The sequence below is a fragment of the Myxocyprinus asiaticus genome, chromosome 39, assembly GCF_019703515.2.
Source record: "Myxocyprinus asiaticus isolate MX2 ecotype Aquarium Trade chromosome 39, UBuf_Myxa_2, whole genome shotgun sequence".
Lineage (NCBI taxonomy): Eukaryota > Metazoa > Chordata > Actinopteri > Cypriniformes > Catostomidae > Myxocyprinus > Myxocyprinus asiaticus.
In genome coordinates this window covers 34,906,913-34,930,094 of record NC_059382.1, presented here as the reverse complement: position 1 = coordinate 34,930,094, position 23,182 = coordinate 34,906,913, and the positions used below count along the sequence as shown (strand labels likewise).

Sequence of the window (23,182 nt, the reverse complement as noted above, 5' to 3'; positions counted from 1 at the left end):
ATAATTTATGGATGTCCAGGCTTTTAAGCCCTTGATTTTACTTTGTACTTGTCTTTATGATGATTTGCCTGTTCTTTTGAAGTTAATTGTGGCATTTGACTAATAAGACTAATCACAGGATAGATGGCTCATCTAGTGTATTCTGCTCAGCACTATCAATTCAATTCTTATGTCGTGTCCATACAAGGGCCAGGATGTGCATGATTCATGCAGTGTTGTTCAAATTAGAAGCACAATTAGAGCTTAATATGTAAAAGTGCTTTTGGTATAAACCACTGAATTACTTAAGGGGAATTATCATGTTATCACCAAGTCTAAGAGCAGTCTTCATTTTAGCTTACTTGCGCAAAGTGGCTATTGCAATCACAAAAACTTGCAGGAAAATTTTGGGGGTTCTGTTGGGCCTCTTATCTCTCCAGATCCCTTGGAATCATCTAATTTTGCGCATTGGCTGTGGGGGGTTTTCTTGCCCCTGTGCGCACCTCTCTCCTAAATACAAATGCTGCGAGATACTCAGGCCAGAGTAATTAATCACAAAGGAGCATTATGGCTGATGTGTGGTTTGATTTAGAGGCCTGAGGCAGGGACGAGATCTCCGCATGTGTGTTTGAGTCTTTTGGTTTGAGGGTTTGTTATAAGGAGAGGATATGATACCCTCCGAGTATCATGTCTTTAGAGACACAGAATCCCTCCTCACACAAGCTGATGTTATGTATTTGCTGTTTGTTGTCAGGATGCATACACAAACAATTTTCCCTCTTTGTTTATTTTAAACATAACAGAGTTGAAAGTGTATTCTACTGTGCTAAAATTTGCCGATAGCTAATGAGTCTGAAGGCCAGTTGGTGGTTCTTCAACATTACTTTCTCATTTCATTTTTTCATCCTCTCTCCATCGCAACATTTCATGTAATTCAAGTGTTTGTATGTGCACCCACCCACACACTTAATTTTTTTCATATTCAAATTCACATTTTTACACATTACTTTTTAAAACACTTCTTCCTTTGAAGTCAAACTTTTCCCAAACAAACCCACTCCCTTAAAGTAACATGCATTGCATTCTTCAACACCTCCCCCTTCCTGGTTTTCATGGCATCAGTTACACACTCACGGACAGAGTTTTTGTGTGTGTGTACAGGCTTGAATTCAATAACCTATCTCACATGTCTGCTTAATGTTATTTCGGGGGCCGGTAACCTCCTTCAGCCTGCAGTATTAAACCAATGAATTGCTGCTGTCTAAATAGGTACAGGAAGTGGGAGAAGGAGAGTAGGTGCTGTGTGCTACTCCACTGTAGTGGATAAATCAGATTGGGCTAAAGCGCTTTATTCAATCTAAATTGTGGGTCCCTCTGTGTCCCCGTGCTCATGCGACACCATACCGCTCCATCAATCACGCGCTGATAATGGGCTTCATCCATTTTTTTCTGATGTTTGTGTTATTGCGTTTGATTTTAATGAGCCGCTGCTGCTAATCGCCCAACTGGGGGAAGGAGGGGAATGCATTTGTGTGTATGTGTGAGTGTTTGTGGGCATGGTACACACATATACATTCAAATTTGTGTGTGAGAGGCAGAGAGAGACAAAAATCATTTAAATGAAACACAGACCTGCGTGCCTACATGACTCCAGGGGCCTGAAGCTGCAATTACACATATAATCACAATTGGATTTCAATGGAGGCTCCATTAACCATCCTGCCAGCCAAACTGGAATGAAGTGTAGAGAGTCTTTAGCTGTCTGCTGCTGTTAGTGCCTTGTTATCTAATGCCATAAAGAAACATTGCTTTATCTTCAGCTCATCAACTTCTACACCTAAAGGCAAGAAAAATGTCTTTATAAGTCTTGATTTTTACAATGACATTACAGAGCAAATACACAGGGAAAAGTGCTTACGCATGATAATTGGGGTTTAAGTACATGTGTGTGAGCATGCTTGGGTCATACTCAAGATTGTTTTTATTTAGCACCTGTTTGTGCAGACATATGTTGTAAGTGAGATTATAATTGATCCCTGTAGGGGAAAATAAATAAATAAAAACACTGTACACAGGATGTTACAATAAATAAATAAAAAATATTATACACAGTATGTATATAAAAATATATGATTTATCAAAGAATACAATATACACAGTATACAATATACAGTACATACATACAATACCTACAATATATATATATATATATATATATAGACAGTATATATGCCATAGTACTCTGTATGGTGAGATCCAAATATCTGAGAAAAATCACACACAAAAAAATCTCTTTTGTTTTAGAAGTTTTAGGATTATTAACTATTTTAAATAGGGCTGCACAATTAATAAAAAAATAAAAAAACGAGTTACGATTAGGGCTGCCACGATTATGTAATCATGAAAATGGACAATTACAGGATTCAATTTAAGTCTGCTCCTGTTGCGTTTATGGTTTCCATTTGCAATGTTTTTACTGCGGTTGAAGTCGTTATATTTATTTGTATTGTGCTTTTCACAACACACAATGTTTCAAAGCAGCTTTACAGAAAATGATGCTGTAAAAAAAAGATTTAAATTCCTCATTGTGCAATTATAGTGAATAACAATATTAAAAATCAGGCGGTGGTTCCCCTCTGACTAAACAGCATGAAAACATTGCCAATATTAGTTATCCATATGTAATACAAGTCTTGTTTTAAGTAAATTGAGTTGATGTTGGATTTTGTACGAACCATAAGATTAATGATTAAGCGTCTATGAATTCCATCCCAGATTTTTTGCAGAAGTGTACGTAGATGCAGTGTCCATTTATTTGGCTGATTAAGGCTTTAGTTGGTATTAATTTATCATCTATGTATTTTATTATAAGAGAGTGTAGTCCACCCTGTGACCAAGATGATGCTGGCAGTGGTCAGCGAGGTGTGCCTCATAAATCAGCTGGAAGCTTTGTAGTTCATTTCAGTGGAGTCCATCCTAAGCCCGAGGTGCAGTGGACAGTGAAGTATCCCAGCTCTTACTGTTAGATTTTAAAATATATACGCAGTTCATCCTCTGTGAAGTCAATCGTAAAACACTGTAATGTAGTTAGTGATCATGGAAGTGCCCCTCGCTGTTTGGCTGGCACAGGCTGCAATTAGTAGTCAATCAGCGACACACATAGCAGTGGGAGTGGGACATCGGGCTGGACTGAACCTGGATCTGGCAGACTCTATGTATCCCGAGGTTAAGACAGCTAAACAAATAGAATAATATTAGCATAGATGCCATTCACTTTAAAACAAAGTTGTAGAATATGAGAAGTGTTTCCGGTTCTAGCAGAACTGAAAAATGCAGCATAACTATGATTTGAGGGAGCCAAATAGGAAAAGGATCTACCTCCTTGTGTGGATTTTTATATTCCAGGCACTAGTAAAAGGCCAGAATTTTGCAATCATAGTGAATGTGTTGGACTGTATCGTGGTGGAAGGTCACTTAATTATTGGGGAACTAAACCATTCAAAGCTTTATAAGTAATAAGCAGAATTTTAAAATGTATACATAGCAGGTAACAGGTAGCCAATGTAGCAACGATAAAATGGGGCTGATATCATATTTAATAAAAAAAAATAAAACTTTCCTTGCAATGTTTACTGCTCTAATCTATGTGAGACTTGTATTACAGCACTTATTATATTGTTGCCCCTTTTGTTGGATGAATTGTTTCTATTGTTCTCCTCATTTGTAAGGCGCTTTGGATAAAAGCATCTGCTAAATGAATAAATGTAAAATGCAAATATTTCTTTGTTCTAGTCAACAAATATATATATATATAACACTTTGTTCTAGCTGCTGTATTTTGAACCAATTGAAGCTTATTAAACTTCATGGACATCCTCCAAGTAATGCATTACAATAATCTAGTCTTGAGGTCATGAACGCATGAATTTGCTTTTCTAATCAAACATTAACACTCAAGTTCTTAACTGTAGAAGATGACGTAACAGTTCATCCATCAAGAGTCAAATTATATTCTAGCTTTATATGTTTTTTTGGTCCAATAATTAGTACCTGTTTTGTCAGAATTGAGCAGAAGGAAATTTCTGGCCATCCAGCCTTTAATATCATTGATACACTCTGCTAATTTGTAAAATTAGTTCTTGAGGAAATATAAAGCTAAGTATCGTCGGCATAAGAGTGAACTAATTCCATGGTTCCTGATAGTGTCTCCCAAGGGAAGCATATATAAGGAGAATTCAAAGTATTCTAACCAATCCCAGACATTTGCGTTGAGCAATGAAATGGCAGTAACCAATCAGTGACTCTTAAATGAATTCTAAGTCCTGTCAGTAATGACAACTGAACGTAATGTACAAGTTTTAAACAGTCTGATGCCCAGATGCTTGCTATATGTTTGCCACTGTTTACGATGGCACATGAAAATTAATACTAAAGAAACATCACCTGACACTCGAAAAGAAGCTGTAGAAAAAAGGCGAAAAGCATGTGGGAATTATTTTGGATTTATTGCATGTTACGCCTTATTTTTTTTATCACGTGATAAAAGGCATCTTTTCTGTTTATCAGAGTTTTTGTCCTAACCAGCCTGTCGATCGCTTGTTTTCTATTTTTGGCATCACACTGGGTAACCCCGTCCACTGTGAACTGACACCAGTCCAAAAACTTTCTCATAACAGTATATTGAAACCAGCATCTCTTGAGTCAGTTAAAAACCACTTGATTTTGGCCGAGAATGTTACACCTACCGAATGTTTCGCTGAGGACTCACTCTCTTCAGTCGGAGGTCAGTCACAAATACTCACCAGTTCAGAATAGAGAAGAGGTGACAGACATTCCCTCCTCCTTTATTTCTCTGTTTTATTGAGTACTCTGGTCAAACAAATAAGGCTAGGCTTAGAAATGCATGTGTTCTTCAACTACAGACTCTTCAGGCATGTTTAGTAAGTTCAGTTCTCTGGTTTGTGTGCAGCTGTGTTGTGTTCTGTTGGTACTATCTCTGTGGCGGACCTGTCTTGACTCACTGAACATTCACTTGACTGTCCGAGGAACTGAGCGCCCTCTTTGTTCCTTTTTGTGTTGGTTCTGCCTAGCGGCTGGATTTTGTTTTGTGGAGGAACACACCTTCGGAACAGTTATGTGGATGAATCTACACTTCTTTGTGTTTATCCCGCCTATTGGCTGGAGTTTGTTTTATAGATTATCTTCTGTTGTGTAATTATGTCTCACAAAATTTGTACAGAAGCACCGAACTTGAGCAATCTGATGGCAAAGTTGTCACGGGGGCTCTCGTACATGGACTGTTTGAGTTTAGAGGGATGGACGCCGGTTGGCACTGTCGTGCACGTTTTTCTTTTTTCTGTTTGTTTGGTTCTGGGGGAAGTTCGGGGTTTGTTTGTTGCTCTAATGTTGGAATGTGGTCTTTATAATCTTGTTTTTGACACACAATCTATTTTTTCTAATATGTCAAAATATCTAATGTTAATTTGAGTGGATTCTCTCTCTCCACGTGGAATGTTAATGGGTTAGGGAACCCCATGAAAAGAAGGAAGCTTATTTATTTTCTTAAATGTAAGAAATATGATATTGTGTTTCTTCAAGAAATGCATCTTTCCCAGAAGGAAGCTGAAACATTTGGGAAGCTATGGGGTGGACATGTTTTCTTTAGTGCTGGCTCAAGTAAGAGCAGAGGAGTCATTACATTGATAAGTAAACATCTCCAATTCAAATGTCTCAAACAGATTAATGATAAATTAGGAAGAGTCATTATTGTTTTAGCAGAAATTCAGGGGCAAAGGTTGATTTTGGCTAATATTTACGCACCTAACTTTGATGATCAAGGCTTTTTTATAGATCTTGAAGGGGGGAGGAGACTTTAATCTTTTGATGGACTCAGTCCTTGATCATAGTGAAGCAAAAGTGTGCAAGCCCCCTAGAGCAACATTGATGCTTCACATGATGTGTAAAAATCTTGGTCTTACAGATATTTGGAGACTTTTGAACCCATCTGGTAGGGACTATAAATTTGTTTTCATCAGTCCATAAGATTTATTCTAGAATAGATATATATATATATATATCATTTAATCTGTTGTGGATTGCTCAATTGGAAACATCTTAGATCATGACCTGGTGAGTTTAGGTGTTGCCACATACAGAGAAAAAGAAATCATATAGTTGCCGCTTCAGTGTATCCCTTTTGCAAAATCCTGAATTCCAACAAATGTTAAAGGCTGAAATCAATGTTTATATGGAGACCAACTGGTCCTCAGTATCCTCTGTGGGTGTGGCTTGGGAGGCACTTAAATTGGTTCTTAGGGGTCGGATCATACAGTATGCCTCATTCATCAAAAAGTCCCAAGCATGAGAACTTGTGGAGTTGGAAGGGAATCTTAAAAGTGCCGAGGCAGAGCTGAAGCGCCGAATGATGTCTAATGGCCTCAGAGAATTGACCTGATTGAAATACAGATATTATACTATTTTGTAGCGGAAGGTGGAGTTTTGGCTATCCAATGAAAGACATATTTTGAGTCGGGGGACAAAGCAGGGAAGCTTTTGGCTAGATATATAAAGCAGAGAGAGTCTTTTTCTACCATTCCCTCAGTGAAATATGTTTGTGGTGAAATTTTTACCTCGGCCATTGATATTAATAATGCTTTTAAAGAATTCTGTCTTGATCTTTATACTTCCACATCTTCATCTACTGATGAAGTTATTAGAAAAATTTTGGAACCATTAGAACTCCCTAAACTTACAACTGAGCAAAAAAATTCTCTTGATTCTGAGATAACCTTGGAGGAGCTTGGCGAGGTAATTAAGGCCTTGCCTACAGGCAAGGCTCCGGGGCCAGATGGCTTTGCTGCTGAATTTTTTAGATCTTATGCTACAGAATTGGCTCCACTTTTGCTAGAAGTTTATACGGAATCATTAAAGAATGGAAAGCTTCCGCCAACCATGACACAAGCCCGGATCAGTCTGATACTTAAAAAGGAGAAAGATCCAAGTGAGTGTAAGAGTTATCGTTCAATTTCCCTCATCCAGCTAGACATTAAAATATTGTCAAAAATTCTGGCTAACCGATTAAGTAAAGTTATGACATCTCTTATACATATCAGGTGGGGATTATTTGGGGTCGCAGCTCTTCTGATAACATTAGGCATTTCATCAATATCATGTGGTCAGTGGCAAATGATCAGACTTCGGTCGCTGTCATCTCACTTGATGCCGAAAAGGCATTTGATATGGTAGAATGGGATTATCTTTTTAAGATTTTGGAAATATATGGGTTCGGGAATACTTTTATTGGATGGGTTAAGTTACTTTGTAGACACCCGTTAGTGGTGGTACAAACAAATGGATTAATTTCAGATTACTTTACTCTGGATAGGGGCACCCGGCAGGGTTGCCCTCTTTCCCCATTATTGTTCTGTCTTGCCCTGAAACCATTAGGAGCCACGATAAGAAAGGAAGACAATTTTCCAGGGGTGGTGGCGGGTTGTATGGCACATAAGCTTTTGCTTTACGCAGATTATATTTTATTATTCATCTCCAACTTCACTAGATCTATGCCTTGCCTCCACAGAATTATTAATACCTTTTCTAAGTTCTTAGGATTCAGAGTCATTTGGTCTAAATCTGAAGCTTTGGCTCTGACAGCGTACTGCCCAGTAACGGCTTTTCAGCCGAGTGCCTTCCAGTGGCCCAAACAGGGCATTAAGTATTTGGGCATTTTATTCCCAGCAAATTTGTCTGATTTCGTTAGTTAATTTTGACCCCTTAATAAAAAGGTTTTTGAGCGATGTGGGCAGGTGGGCTTCATTACATTTATCTATGATTGGGAAGGTTAATGTTATTAAAATCAATTGTATTCCAAAATGTAACTACCTGCTACAATCTCTCCCTGTAGATGCCCCCCTCTCTTATTTCAAGCAATTCCTTCATTTGGAATGGTAAGCGTCCCAGATTACATTTCAATAAGTTACATAGGCCGATTGACAAAGGTGAGCTAGGCCTACCCAAGATTTTGTTTTATTATTATGCATTCGGTCTCAGACATTTGGCTCATTGGTCGCTTCCACCTGAGAGATCCCCTCCCTGGTTTTGTATTGAACAGGAAGTTCTTGCCCCTATTTCGCCATTGCAAAGCCTTTCTATCAAACTAACCGGAGAAGTTAAGTTACACCCACGTTGTCTCGCGTTTGCACGTGGTATGGACAAAAGTGTCCAGAGTGTTTAATTCTGACATTTATTTAAATGTTGCCTCAGGCATATGGCTGAACCCCAAATTACATATTAATAAGTCCCCTTTTTGCTGGTCAGAGTGGATCGTGAGGGGAGTTACTACACTCGTGACCAGGTGGTGTTCCTTCATCCATGCCGAGATGTCTGCCAGGCAGGCAGAAATTCGAGCAGTCACTGTGGTGTCATTGGGTTGGAAAGACAAGTAGAGTTGCGTGTCATCAGCATAGCTGTGGTAAGAGAAACCATGTGCCTGAATGATGGGTCCCAGTGATGTTGTGTATATAGAGAAGAGAAGTGGCCCAATCACTGATCCCTGAGGTACCCCAGTAAGCAGCTGGTGTGGCTTGGATACCTCACCTCTCCAGGCTACCTTGAAGGACCTACCTGAGAGATAGGAATTAAACCAGTCAAGCACAGTTCCTGTGATGCCCAGCGAGCAATTCAAGATTTTACATAGATTCTATTGGACACCTTCTAGATTGTATAGGCTTGGTCTTAAAGACACACCCACCTGCTGGTGATGTCAATCAGAAGATGGAGACACAACCCATGTCTTTTGGGGGTGTGTTAAGATCCAAGAATTTTGGTCGAAGATTCAGAGTTTTATGTAAAATAGTGGGGGTTAAATATTGATTCTGGTTGTATATGTTTTGCTTTTCTTTGTTTGATAGATGAATCAATAAAAAATATTAATCACAAAATAATTGCGATTACATTATCAAGGGCAATAATCAACAAATGTGATTTTTGTCATAATCGTGCAGCCCTAATTTTAAACAAAGTTATGGCTTGAAATTATTAAAATACTTAAGATTCTGTACTATTTCCAGGTCACTAATTACATAAAAAATTTACAATCTTACATCTTTTGTACAAAAGGTCAGGTATCAACCCAAACAAGATGCTCTTTGGAACATTCTCAAATCATATTGGGATAACACAATGGATCATTAGGTGTACACAACCGTTCAAAAGTTTAGGGTCACTTACTCATTCTTTATATATATATATATATATATATATATATATATATATATACACACACACATTTTTTTTTTTTTTTTTTTTACATTTTAGAATAATAGTAAAGTCATCACAACTATGGAATAATAGAAATAGAAATATGGGAATTCAAAATAAATCCAAAATAAATCAAAACTATGTTATATTTTAGCATCTTCAAAGTGGCCACACTTTGCCTAGATTTTGCAGAAATGTTCTCAGCATTTTCTCAACCAACTTCTTGAGGTATCACCCTGGGATGCTTTTTAAACAGTATTGAATGAGTTCCCATCTATATGCATGGCACTTAGTGGCTGCTTTTCTTAATTATTCAGTCCAAAATCATCCATTTCAATAATTTTTTAAATTTTTTTTAATAACATTTTAGTTTTGTAATTAAATAAATATGTTGGCACAATTATATTTTTGTCTACAAAACTAATTTCAAACATTTAAGCATATGCCTTCAGATCAAAAGGTTTTTAAGACCATGAAAAACATTTCAGGCAAGTGACCCCAAAAATTTGAACAGTAGTGTACATACTGTCAGCTAAGCAAAAGGGGCACATATTCAACGATAATAAATTCTGAAATTTGTGTACATTTGTACATTTAAAACTTTTCACCAAAATTGTTATGCTGATAATGTAATTTCAGTGTTTTTATTTTATTAAAATATTTTGCCCAGCCTAACACAGTAATATGGGTTCCACCAGTGGTTTGAGAATGCAGCAGGACTATCTTTTTGTCCAACCAATGGAAGGCAAGTGGAGTGTTCAGGAAACATGTTTAATAATAAAAATAAAAAAACAGTCATTATTTTTGCAATTCTGTTTGGTGCTGCTAGTGGTGCAGGAATTATATACTTCACGTTTAAGGTGATTTGTTAAAATGGTTATGCTTATTTTAATATTCCAGCTTCTGGAATTGGCTGTGTGTGTAGGGCTGTCACGATTATGAAATGTGTCACGATTATGAAATTTGGCTGACGATTAATTGTCAAACAATTAATTGCAATTAATTGTCTGTTTTAGGGCTATGACGATTAAGTGTCTCTTTTAGGGCTTTCATGATTAATTGTCATAAATTTTCATGTTTCTTATGGTGCATGTGCTTCAGATAATTTTAACATATTTAACTTCAAATATATAAAGCAAATAATAAAACAGGGATAGATTTCTATTTAAGGCTTTAAAAACTTATGAATGACATGAGAAATAATGTTTTAAATATCAAAATATTTCTAAATACTGTCTTTTTGGTCAACTTTAGATTTGCAGCACACTGTTGTTTTTGGAACTCATATCTTATATTTATTTTTTATATATTGTTATTATATTTATTTAATATTATATAATTTTACATTATATTATGCAATAGTTAAAAATTTCTGTCCTAATTTCTTCACTTTCACTTTCATGTTATTTTAATGTTCTCTGATTAAACCCACAAGCCCTTATTACAATCAGAGTTTGTGTGTTCGTCTATGTTTTCATGGGAGTTTGGCGTGAGCCTTATTGGCGCGCACATCAGAGCGCTTGAGAAAGTGGTTAATGTGATGTAATGTGATATAACTTCATGATGGTGCCGCAGATGGCTGCCTCGGTGTGGAGCTCCTCAGTTCTTTTGTTGTTTTTGTTTGTTTGTCCTGTGTTTAGTAATCTTTTTCCAGTCAGTTTTAACAGAGACGAACTGCTGAACATTCGACAGCATGTACCAGACAATCTTTTCCCGGTTTTCGAATATTCAGACGTTTTGCTAGACATTTTAGTTGGAAGCGCAGCTCTGCTGTTCAAGAGATGCAGGCGAGGGAGACGAGCCGGTGCGCTGGTCAAACTCCGTCGGCACGGATTTCGAATAGCGCTGCCGAGCATTCATCTAGCGAATCTCCGCTCTCTTCCTAACAAAACGGACGAACTACATCTCCTCACCCGCACAAACAAGGACTTTTCAACCTGTGCTGCCTTGTGCTTCACAGAAACCTGGCTGAGTGAAGCCATTCTGGACAGCGCGTTACATCTGCCGGGCTTCCAGCTGTTCAGAGCGGATCGCATCGCGGAGTTAACGGGGAAAACGAGAGGCGGTGGAACATGCTTTTATATCAATGAAAGTTGGTGTACAGATGTAACAACGTTAAAGAGGATGTGCTGTCCTAATTTGGAAGCGCTCTTTATTAACTGTAAGCCTTTCTACTCGCCGCGGGAGTTTTCCTCGTTTATTCTTTTGAGTGTGTATATCGCAGCTGGCTGATCAAATCACAGACATGGAACAACAATACCTGGACTCAGTTATTATTATTCTTGGGGATTTTAACAAAGCAAATCTCACACGTGAACTGCCCAAATACAAACAGCACATCACATACCCCACCAGAGACAGGAACATACTGGATCATTGTTACACAACAATAAAGGATGCATATCGCTCTGTCCCTAGAGCAGCTTTGGGACTCTTTGATCACTGTCTGGTTCATCTTCCAACCTACAGGCAGAAATTAAAATCAACCAAGCCAGTGGTAAGGACTGTAAAGAGATGGACCAATGAAGCAGAGCGGGAACTACAAGCCTGCTTTGATTGCATGGATTGGAGTGTTTTTGAGGCTGCAGCCACAGACCTGGATGAGCTCACAGATACTGTTACATCATATATCAGTTTCTGTGAGGATATGTGCATTCCTACTAGGACTTATTTAAAGTTCAACAATGACAAACCGTGGTTTACAGCATAGCTCAGGCAGCTTCGTCAGGCCAAAGAGGATGCTTACAGGGGTGGGGATAAAGTCTTGTACAATCAGGCCAGGAACACACTGAAGATGGAAATCAGAGTGGCTAAAAGAAGATATTCTGAGAAGCTGAAAAACAGGTTTTCAGCTAACGACACTGCATCAGTGTGGAGTGGCATGAAACAACTCACAAATTACAGGACTCCTACCCCCAACCCTGTAGGGAACCAACAACTGGCTGACGACCTGAATGTGTTCTACTGCAGATTTGAAAGGCCCAATCACACACCCCACACCCACTCAGACCTTCACTTCACAAAAACACCAACACCTCCTGCAACCCCCCTCCTCCCCCCTCCTGCTACTCAACCTGCACTTAAGATTTGTGAAGATGATGTGAACCGTGTCTTTCGGAAACAAAAGACGAGGAAGGCTTCAGGCCCAGTTGGCGACTCACCAGCGTGTCTTCAATCCTGTGCTAACCAGCTGGCCCCCATCTTCACACAGATCTTCAATAGATCACTGGAGCAGTGTGAAGTCCCATGCTGCTTCAAACGCTCAGTCATTATTCCTGTCCCAAAGAAACCAAAAATCACAGGACTTATTGACTACAGACCTGTTGCCCTGACGTCTGTGGTCATGAAATCATTTGAGAGACTGGTGTTGGCCCACCTGAAGAACATCACTGGACCCTTTCTAGATCCCCTTCAATTTGCTTATCGAGCAAACAGGTCTGTGGATGATGCAGTCAACATAGGATTGCATCATATCCTGCAACATCTGGACAGACCAGTGACATATGCAAGGATCCTTTTTGTGGCCTTCAGTTCAGCTTTCAACACCATCATCCCAGCTATACTGCAGAATAAATTACACCAACTCTCTGTTCCCATGTCTATCTGTCAGTGGATTACCAGCTTTCTGACGGACAGGCAGCAGCTTGTGAGACAGGGGAAACTCACTTCCAGCACCTGTACAATCAGCACTGGTGCCCCCCAGGGATGTGTGCTCTCCCCACTACTCTTCTCCCTCTACACCAACGACTGCATCACCAAGGACCCCTCTGTCAAGCTCCTGAAGTTTGCAGACGATACCACTGTCATCGGCCTCATCCGGGATAATGATGAGTCTGCATACAGAAGGGAGGTTAAACAGCTGGCTGTCTGGTGCATTCAAAACAACCTTGAGTGAACACGCTCAAAACGGTGGAGATCATTGTGGTCTTTTGGAGAAACACCCCAACACTGACCCCCCTCACCATTCTAAACAGCACTGTGGCAGCAGTGGAGTCATTCAGGTTCCTGGGCACTGCCATCTCACAGGACCTGAAATGGGAGACCCACATTGACTCCATTGTGAAAAAGGCCCAGCAGAGGTTGTACTTCATTCACCAGCTGAGGAAGTTCAACCTACCACAGGTGCTGCTGATACAGTTTTACTCAGCAGTCATTGAGGTTTGGTTCAGCTACAAAATCAGACATCAGAAGACTACAAAGGAGAGTTTGGACTGCTGAGAGGATTATTGGTTGCCCCCTGCCCCCCTTCAAGATCTATACACTTCCAGAGTGAGGAAAATGGCTGGAAAAATCACTCTGGAACCCACTCACCCTGCCCACTACCTTTTTGAACTGATGCTTCATAGCTCTGAGCACCAGAACTCTCAGGCACAGGAACAGTTTTTTCCCTCAGGCTATCCATCTCATGAACAGTTAAATTGCCCCATTGAGCAATAACTATGTGCAATACACAGTTTAGTCTTTCTTATATTTATCCAACATATCCATCCTCTTCTGCCATTTCATTCCTCTGAAAAAAAAAAAAAATAATTTTTGCACTGTACATAACAGATTTGTATTTGCACTGTACATAACAGATTGTATTAGATTTGCTCTACCCATATGTATGTGTGTATGTATGTATGTATGTATGTATGTATGTGTCTGTCTGTACATATGTGTATAATTAGTTTTATATATATATATATATATATATATATATATATATATATATATATATTATATCTATGTCTTGCTGCTGTTTTTGTATTGTTTTTGTATTGTTGTACACTGGATGCTCCTGTCACCAAGACAAATTCCTTGTATGTGTAAGCATACTTGGCAATAAAGCTGATTCTGATTCTGATGTGTTCTTCCAGACAGGAACAGCTTCTGCTGTGCGGCTCAGTGACTCTCGGAGTTCAGCTGAATGACACACAAACGTGCCGTCGATGGATATATTTGCTTAAAATTCCCTTATTTGGGCATTAAAATGTGATTGGAATTTGAAGTGCACAATAATTGCGGTTATTTCAAATAAGCGGCTTTAAAATCAAATAACCGCGATCAAACGATTATTTAATAATCGTGACAGGCCTGCGTGTGTGATGGGGGGGTACACAGAAACAGAGGGTTGTTGGTCTGTTACAAGCTACCCAGATTATAACCTTTCTTTTTTTCCTTTTTCTTTTTTTTTATTTATTTTATTTATTTATTTTTTTACACATTTTCTTGTCAGCTCACTGATAGATAAAAATTATTTTCATGGGTCCTTTTAGTTTAATGTCCACACAAGTCATACTCAAACAATCTACAATAATAAAATTTTCCACTTAAACTTAAAACTGCTAAATGTGGCAAACTGTACATCTACACATTTCATAATGGCTTTCAACTATCACCCACCTCTTTTATTTCAAAAGTTGAAACTCATTCAAGGTAATGTAATAAAGGACTCAATTTTGCATGACTCCCCTCATCAGTGAGTAAAACAGCAATAAAAGCAAATTGCTCTTGGGAGACATGAACACTTTAGAATAAATGATGTGCAGGAACAGAGGTGTAATTAATTTACAGGCTGTATTGATAGTCCCCCCTCACTGCTCACTGTATTTCTTCATCTCAGCTAACATCGTTATTTGGAGGGTAAGAGAGAAGTGAATCAACAGACAAAATTAATTGCCATATGACCTGTACACAAACTGTTTCAGCATAAGGATTTCTCTTGAGCTTTTAATTAGAGTGCTGAAAAGTGGAAAAGATGTACTGGTTTGGAACAACTTACATATGCAGGGAGACTTTTAAGAATCAAGGGAACTTGTAAGGCCTATACTTTATAGTATGCTTAATAAACCATACATTGAACTCAACCAGTGTTTTTGACATTTTGTTTATTGGGTTTTACAGCAAGGTTTTCCTTTATAGCTCAAAAAGTTCAACATATATACATATGATTGGTTGACGGACGTTCTAAGGTGTGCAATTATTTTTCAGTTAAAACAAAGACATTGGTTAAAGTAAATAGGTTAAGAATGTCAAACAATGTCTAAAATATCCTACATTTATTTCAATTTCAGTTAAAAAGAGCCCTCACGCTCCCTCGTTTCCCCCACTCTTACACGCTCTCATACACATACAAACACGCACACACATGTTGGTGCGGCTATCCTTATGAGGACTCTCTATAGACATAATGATTTTTATACTGTACGAACTATAGATTCTATCCCCTAACCCTACCCCTAAACCTTACCCTCACAAAACACTTTCTGCATTTTTACATTTTCAAAAAAACATTGTTTAGTATGTTGTTTTTTTTTTAAGCGATTTAAATTATGGGGACACTAGAAATGTCCTTCATAAACCACATTTATAGCATAATACCCTTGTTATTACCAGTTTGTAACCTAAAAAAATGTCCTCATAAACCACCCAAACCCGCCCACACTACACAGACACACACAGACACACACACATTGAGACTCGAGTTGCGACCAACAAATAGAGCCACACCCCCTCGTGACTTGATCAATACAACAATTTCTATTTTCCAAAATAACTTTGAATGTTTCAATGTATTTCACCCTAATCAGCCTCACATAGTTATAGTGGAAAGCACCGCGCTACCCCTCTCCTGTTTCGCTTTCACACACACACAAATAAGCAGCGCATCCTTCGTTGCTAGTTCTAAAATGACGTTTTTGAATTAGCAATGAAGGCTTGAGCTGTATCAAAGCTAGATATACTTGATCAATACAGCAGTTTCTATAATATCTGAAATATCTCTGGGAAAAACCCTCGCGCTCCCCCTCTCACACACATACACACCCACACTCATGGACACACATTATACACGTAACACACACACACTTAAGCCCCAAACATACTCGTGAGAGAAAAACGTCATGTCAGTGCACTCCTGCATCTCAGTGGGATTGAAAAAAAAAGTAGGGAATATGGCGAAACACATCTTGCCGATTTTGAAGCAATGTTATTTCTGACGAGAGCTGCAACAAAAAAAGGTAATCCCAAAAGCAATCTCTCTCATTTTCTGAGTTTCTCTCTTTCGATCCCTCAAATACACACACATGCACAAACACACTACCTTATTACTCCAGTAAGTCCTCCATTGCTAGTTCTAACATGGCATTTTTGAATTAGCAACGAAGGCTTGAGCTGTATTAAATAAGACGCTGAATCTGTGGCGGAAGAAAGTAGTTCCACTCATAAGAGTTTTAGGGATGAAAACCAGACAATGTCTTGAGATAAAACCCTGAATGATGTCTTAAGGTGTGGTAACCATGGTACAAGTGGAATAATGCAATAATGGAATAATTATCTTTTAATTGAATGATTGATTTGTGATGAATAATGTTTTAATAACTTGTAGTTGTTGTAATTTTTCCCCCCTTTTGCTGTCTTTATTTCAGCAAAAACTGATGAAGTGCTGAAAATAAAGGAAAATCTTGAAGAGGAAACAGGGAAAATAAAAGAGGAAGGTGGGTCAAACTTTTGTTTTATTATTCAGAGTGACTATTTGCACGCAATTGTAAATAGCACCTGCCACACAGACACAGTGTAGCTATTTGCACCCCAATAGTCTGATGGAAACAGAGAAGTCAATGCCAAACTGCCACAACATTATCACTGCGGTGGGGTGTAAAGGCAGTGGGGAAATGTTTTTGCATGCAGTGACCGTTCTGTTCTGCCTTTTGTCCCACTTTTCTGCCCATCCTATTTTGCTCATTTTGGGAAACTAACCCTTTCGTTAGCTAGGTGAAACTTGGTGAAACACTTGGTGAAAATAGTGATAGTTGCTATTTACAATAAGTGTAAAAAGCAACAAAAAGCATCTTCTTTGCATTTTTTGCATTTGTACCAAGTTTAAATGGTAGGTAGATGCTTCATGCATTCTTTGCATTTGCAAAAAGTGTAAATAGTTGGTAGATGCTATTTGGACCCCAGTACAAATAGTGGTTGATCTAATCCTAAACCTAACCTTCCCTTTCGAAGGGAATTTTACCAAGGAGTCTTTGGAAATTTACCAAGGTTGTACTGTATAGTAATATTGTGGTAATCTTTGGAAATTTACCAAGGTTGTACTATATAGTAAAATTGTAGTAATCATGACTATAGTAACCATTTTTAATTTTGTAGTTATTATGATTTTACTATAGAATACCATGGCTAAACTATGAACTAGTAAAACTATGGTTATTTTTCATAGTATAAACATGGTTATTATGGTCTCTGGCCATAATATGTATTTTACTTTTTACATATGCTTTGTATATTTTGCAAAACCTATGTTTGGCTGCATGTTTCACAACCCTGTTACTGAATTTTGTTCAATTTTTTGAATATTATTATTATTTTTTAATGAATTTAAAATAAAGTACATATTTTTCCCTCAATAAAATGCAACTTTTTATTAAATGAATGGTTATATGTTAAATGGGTGTTGTGGCAGTGTGTTTTGCTGTCCCCTTCTGCATATCGCAGCCCCATTTCGCTGCCTCCTTCATCACATCCTGGCCCACTTTCACGGCTCTCCTGATGGCCAGCCCGCCTCTGCAACCCGGAGGCGACAACCGGTTATGCGCCAACGCTGCCAGTGTTACGATGGAATCAGCCCGAAACTATAGTAGACAGCGTGCCAGAGCTGGCCCGATTTTATTTATGCATGTAACTATGTACATTTCATAAATGTTACATTTTAAAATTGATACTCTAAACGTTCTCTTGCATTTGAATTATAGTTTATAATACAAAAGTAATATGTTTTTACAAATCTGTATAACCATCTTATTATAATAAATGTAAAAGAACTCACTTAAATGCATGAAAAACATTTATTAACAACATTACACAAACAACAATTGTTTATTAATTATAGTTTTAAACATTTAAAACATTTTACAAGCATTTTAGTATATAATACATGTGCATGAAAAAAAATTTTATAAACATTGGGGACACCATGCGAGGTTCGGACGTGTGAACGGCGAGCTCTGCACACTTTGCTAGTTTTTAATACTTTTTGTGTCATAAACCTGTGAGATTTGATACACCCTGTTCCATAACTGAAAAAGAATTCAAAATCCTCGGGCTCTGGAGACATTAAAAGACACTACCGTGCTCAAGCTGATACCCCGCAGGACTCAGTTTTTACGGTGCGGTGGGAGAGATTCAGCGTCAACTATTGAGCATGTCGGCAATGCTGGTGATGGTCGTTGCTGACTTGATGGATCTTGCTGTAATACGTCGATTGATCTTTGCCATGGAGACGAAATTCTCTGAGGTGGTTACAAGAATGGGGGACATTGAGAAATGGATCGATTATCTGGAGTCATCGGAGAGGGAATTAGCTGCTAATCCACTAGCAACCAAGACAGACTTGGAGGGCATTTGGGAAAGGTTCTGGCCAAATTTCTGAGATCATCCGATAAAGATCTTGTGTTACGTGAGGCGAGGAGTAAAGGAAGGCTTTCTTGGAAGAACCACAACATTTTCTTGTTCCCAGACTTTGCGAATTCGACGAGAGAAACGTGATCGATTCAAGAAACGCAAGACACTGTTACATCAATGGAAGGTCGCTTTTGCACTGATGTTCTGGCCAAATTGAGAATAGATACTAAGGATGGCCACAAAATATTTACATGCCCACAGCAAGCGATGTCCTTCATTAAGTCAGTGAAATGAGTAAGTCATTGTGTGATGCTCTTGATGCAGCCGAGTGGACCTGACTCACTGAACATTCACTTGACCGTCCGAGGAAACTGGGCACCGCCTTTGTTTCTTTTTGTGTTGGCTCCGCCTAGCGGCTGGAGTTAGGTTTTGTGGAAGAACACTCCTTCGGGACAGTTTGTTGATGTATCTGCACGTTCTTTGTGCTTATGGAGTTTGTTTTGTGGAATATTTCATGCAAACACTGGAGTGATTAGGGCATTTGTTGCTCTCATGCAACAGCCGAGTGGGACTGACTCACTGAACATTCACTTGACTGTCCGAGGAAACTGGGTGCTTTTTTTGTTTCTTTTTGTGTTGGTTCCGCCTAGCGGCTGGAGATTGTTTTGTGGAATAACACTCCATCGGGACAGTATGTGGATCAATCTGCACGTTCTTGGTGCTTATGCCTCGTATTGGATGGAGTCTGTTTTGTGGAATATTTCTTGCAAATCATTAGAGTGATTTAGGGCATGTGTTACACTCATGTAACAGCCAAATGGGCCAGCTCACTGAACATTAGTTTGACTGTCCAAGGAAACTGAACGGCCTTTTTTTTTTTTTTTTTTTTTTTTTTTGCTGGTTCCACTAGCGGCTGGAGTTTGTTTTGTGGACACACCTTCGGGACAGTTATGTGGATGAATCTACATACTTTAGGTGCTTATGCCTGATATTGGCTGTTTGTTTTTTTAGATTATTTTTTGCTGTTTTGAGTTTAGAGGGATGGATGCCGGTTGGCGCTGTTGCGTTAATGTGCACGTTTCTCTTTTTTCTGTTTGTTTGGTTCGGGGGGAAGTTTGGGGTTTGATTGTTACACTAATGTTGGAATGTGGTCTTTATAATCTTGTTTTTGACACACAATCTATTTTTTCTAATATGTTGAATGTTAATATGAGTGGATTGTCTCTCTCCACATGGAATGTGAATGGGCTGAGGCACCCCATAAAAAGAAGGAAGGTTATTTCTTTTCTTAAATGTAAGAAATATGATATAGTGTTTCTTCAAAATATGCTTCTTTCCCTGCAGGAAGCTGAAAAATTTGGGAAGATATGGGGTGGGCATGTTTTCTTTAGTGCTGGCTCAAGTAAGAGCAGGGGAGTCATTACATTGATACGTAAACATCTACAATTCAAATGTCTCAAACAGATTAAAGATAAATTAGGAAGAGTCATTATTGTTTTAGCAGAATTTCAGGGGCAAAGGTTGATTTTGGCTAATATTTACACACCTAACGCTGATGATCAGGGCTTTTTTATAGATCTTGAAGGGATGTTGCAGGCTGCTGGCCCTCATGATATAATATTGGGAGGAGACTTTAATGTTTTGATGGACTCAGTCTTTGATCATAGTGAAGCAAAAGTGTGCAAGCCCCCTAGAGCAACATTGATGCTTTACAAGGTGTGTAAAAATCTTGGCCTTACAGATATTTGGAGACTTTTGAACCCATCTGGTAGGGACTATATTTTTTTTTTCATCAGTCTATAAGATTTATTCTGTAATAGATTTTTTTCTTTTTTATATCTAAGTCCCTCATTTCATCTGTTGTTGATCTCACAACTGGAAGCAAATTAGTCTCAGATCATGCCCTGGTGAGTTTAGAGGTGTTGTCACATACGGAGAAAAATAAATCATATTGTTGCCGCTTTAATGTATCCCTTTTGCAAAATCCTGAATTTCAACAAATGTTAAAGGCTGTAATTAATGTTTATATGGAGACCAACTGGTCCTCAGTATCCTCTGTAGGCGTGGCTTTGGAGGCACTTAAGGCAGTTCTTAGGGGCCGGATCATACAGTATGCCTCATTCATCAAAAAATCCAAAGCACGAGAACTCGTGGAGTTGGAAGGGAATATTAAAAGTGCCGAGGCAGAGCTGAAGTGCCGAATGTCGTCTGATGGCCTCAGAGAATTGACCTGATTGAAATACAGATATAAAACTATTTTGTCGCAGGTGGTGGAGTTTTGGCTATTCAGGGCAAGACAATCATACTTTGAGTTGGGGGACAAAGCAGGGAAGCTTTTGGCTAGATACATAAAGCAGAGAGAGTCTTTTTTCTACCATTCCCTCAGTGAAATCTGCTGGTGGTGAAATATTTATCTCGGCCATTGATATTAATAATGTTTTGAAAGAATTTTATCTTGATCTTTATAGTTCCACATCTTTGAACTACTGATGAAGATATTAGGAACTTTGTGGAACCATTAGAACTCCCTAAACTGACGACTGTACAAAAAAATTCTCTTGATTCTGAGATAACCTTGGAGAAGCTTGACGAGGTAAATAAGGCCGTGCCTACAGGCAAGGCTCCGGGGCCAGATGGCTTTGCCGCTGAATTTTTCAGATCTTATGCTACAGAACTGGCTCCACTTTTGTTAGAAGTTTATACAGAATCATTAAAGAATGGAAAGCTTCCGCCAACCATGACGCAAGCCCGGATCCATCTGATTCTTAAAAAAGACAAAGATCCAAGCGAGTGTAAGAGTTACCATCCAATTTCCCTGATCCAGCTTGACGTAAAAATATTGTCAAAAATTCTGGCTAACTGATTAAGTAAAGTTATGATACCTCTTATACATATAGATAAGGTGGGGTTGATTCAGGGCCGCAGCTCTTCTGATAACATTAGGCGTTTCATCAATATCATGTGGTCAGTGGCGAATGATCAGACTCCAGTCGCTGCCATCTCACTTGATGCCGAAAAGGCGTTTGATATGGTAGAATGGGATTATCTTTTTGGAAATATACGGGTTCGGGAAAACTTTTATTGGATGGATTATGTTACTTTATAGACACCCAGTAGCGGTGGCACAAACAAATGGGTTAATTTCAGATTATTTTACTCTGGAGAGGGGCACCTGGCAGGGTTGCCTTCTTTCCCCCTTATTGTTCTGTCTGGCCCTGTAAACTTTAGCGGCCGCGATAAGAAAGGAGGATGATTTTCCAGGGGTGGTGGCGTGAGGTATGGCGCATAATCTTTTGCTCTATGCAGATGAAATTTTGTTATTTGTCTCCAACCCTACTAGATCTATGCCTTGCCTCCACAGAATTATTAATTCCTTTTCTAAGTTCACAGGATACAAAGTCAGTTGGTCTAAATCCGAAGCTTTGGCTCTGACAGCGTACTGCCAAGTAACTGCTTTCCAGCCGAGCGCCTTCCAGTGGCCCAAACAGGGCATTAAGTATTTGGGAATTTTATTCCCAGAAAATTTGTGTGATTTAGTTAGTTAATTTTGACCCCTTAATAAAAAGGTTTTCAAGCGATGTAGGCAGGTGGGCTTCATTTTGTATTGAACAGGAAGTTCTTACCCCTATTTCGCCATTGCAAAGCTTTTCTATCAAACTAACCGGAGAGGTTAAGTTACACCCAGTTATCATGCATTTGCTCTCGGTATGGACAAAAGTGTCCTGAGTGTTTAATTCGGACATTTATTTAAATGTTGCCTCGAGCATATGGCTGAACCCTAAATTATGTATTAATAAGTCCCCTTTCTGCTGGTCAGACTGGATTGTGAGGGGGTTTACTACACTCAGTGATCTATGTGAGAGTGGAGTGTTGAGATCTTTTAAAAATTTTGTTCAACATTTTGGGATTCCCAGATCTCAATTCTATAGGTATTTACAGCTGTTTCACCTGCTTTGTATTGTTTTTGGGAGTAGCATACACCCCCCTAAAGCGGCAGATACTCTGGGAGAGGTGATTACTGCTTTTGGAAAAGGTCATGATGCATCAGTGTATTACTCCCTGCTAATTCAGAGTCTGGGGGATGGAACTTCAACTTCTCTTAAGAGATTATGGGAGAAAGATTTAAACTTGGTATTGGAGGAGGGCATGTGGGCTAGGATTCTAAAAAACATCAAGTCTGCATCTACAGGGGTGGTGGCGGGAGGTGTGGCGCATAAGCTTTTACTTTACGCAGATGATATTTTATTATTCGTCTCCGACCCCACTAGATCTGTGCCTTGCCTCCACAGAATTATTCATTCCTTTTCTAAATTTTTGGGATACAGATTTAATTGGTCTAAATCCGAAGCTTTGGCTCTAACATCGTACTGCCCAGTAACGGCTTTTCAACTGGGTGCCTTTCAATGGCCCAAACAGGGCATTAAGTATTTGAGCATTTTATTCCCAGCAAAATTATGTGATTTAGTCAGAGTTAATTTTGACCCTTTAATAAAAAGGTTTTCGAGAGAGGTGAGTAGGTGGGCTTCATTACATTTATCGATGATTGGAAAGGTTAATG

General features: G+C 38.8%; 1 protein-coding gene across 2 annotated transcripts in view; it reads left to right on the top strand.

Annotated features, from left to right (window-relative positions):
* Nucleotides 1-23,182, top strand: part of rsrc1 (arginine/serine-rich coiled-coil 1) — a 460,355-nt gene that overhangs the window by 358,287 nt on the left and 78,886 nt on the right. For both annotated transcript variants that reach the window (XM_051679647.1, XM_051679648.1), the window contains one exon: nt 16,647-16,715. In XM_051679647.1, the coding sequence (XP_051535607.1) occupies nt 16,647-16,715 (69 nt within the window). The remainder of the gene's footprint in view (nt 1-16,646; nt 16,716-23,182) is intronic.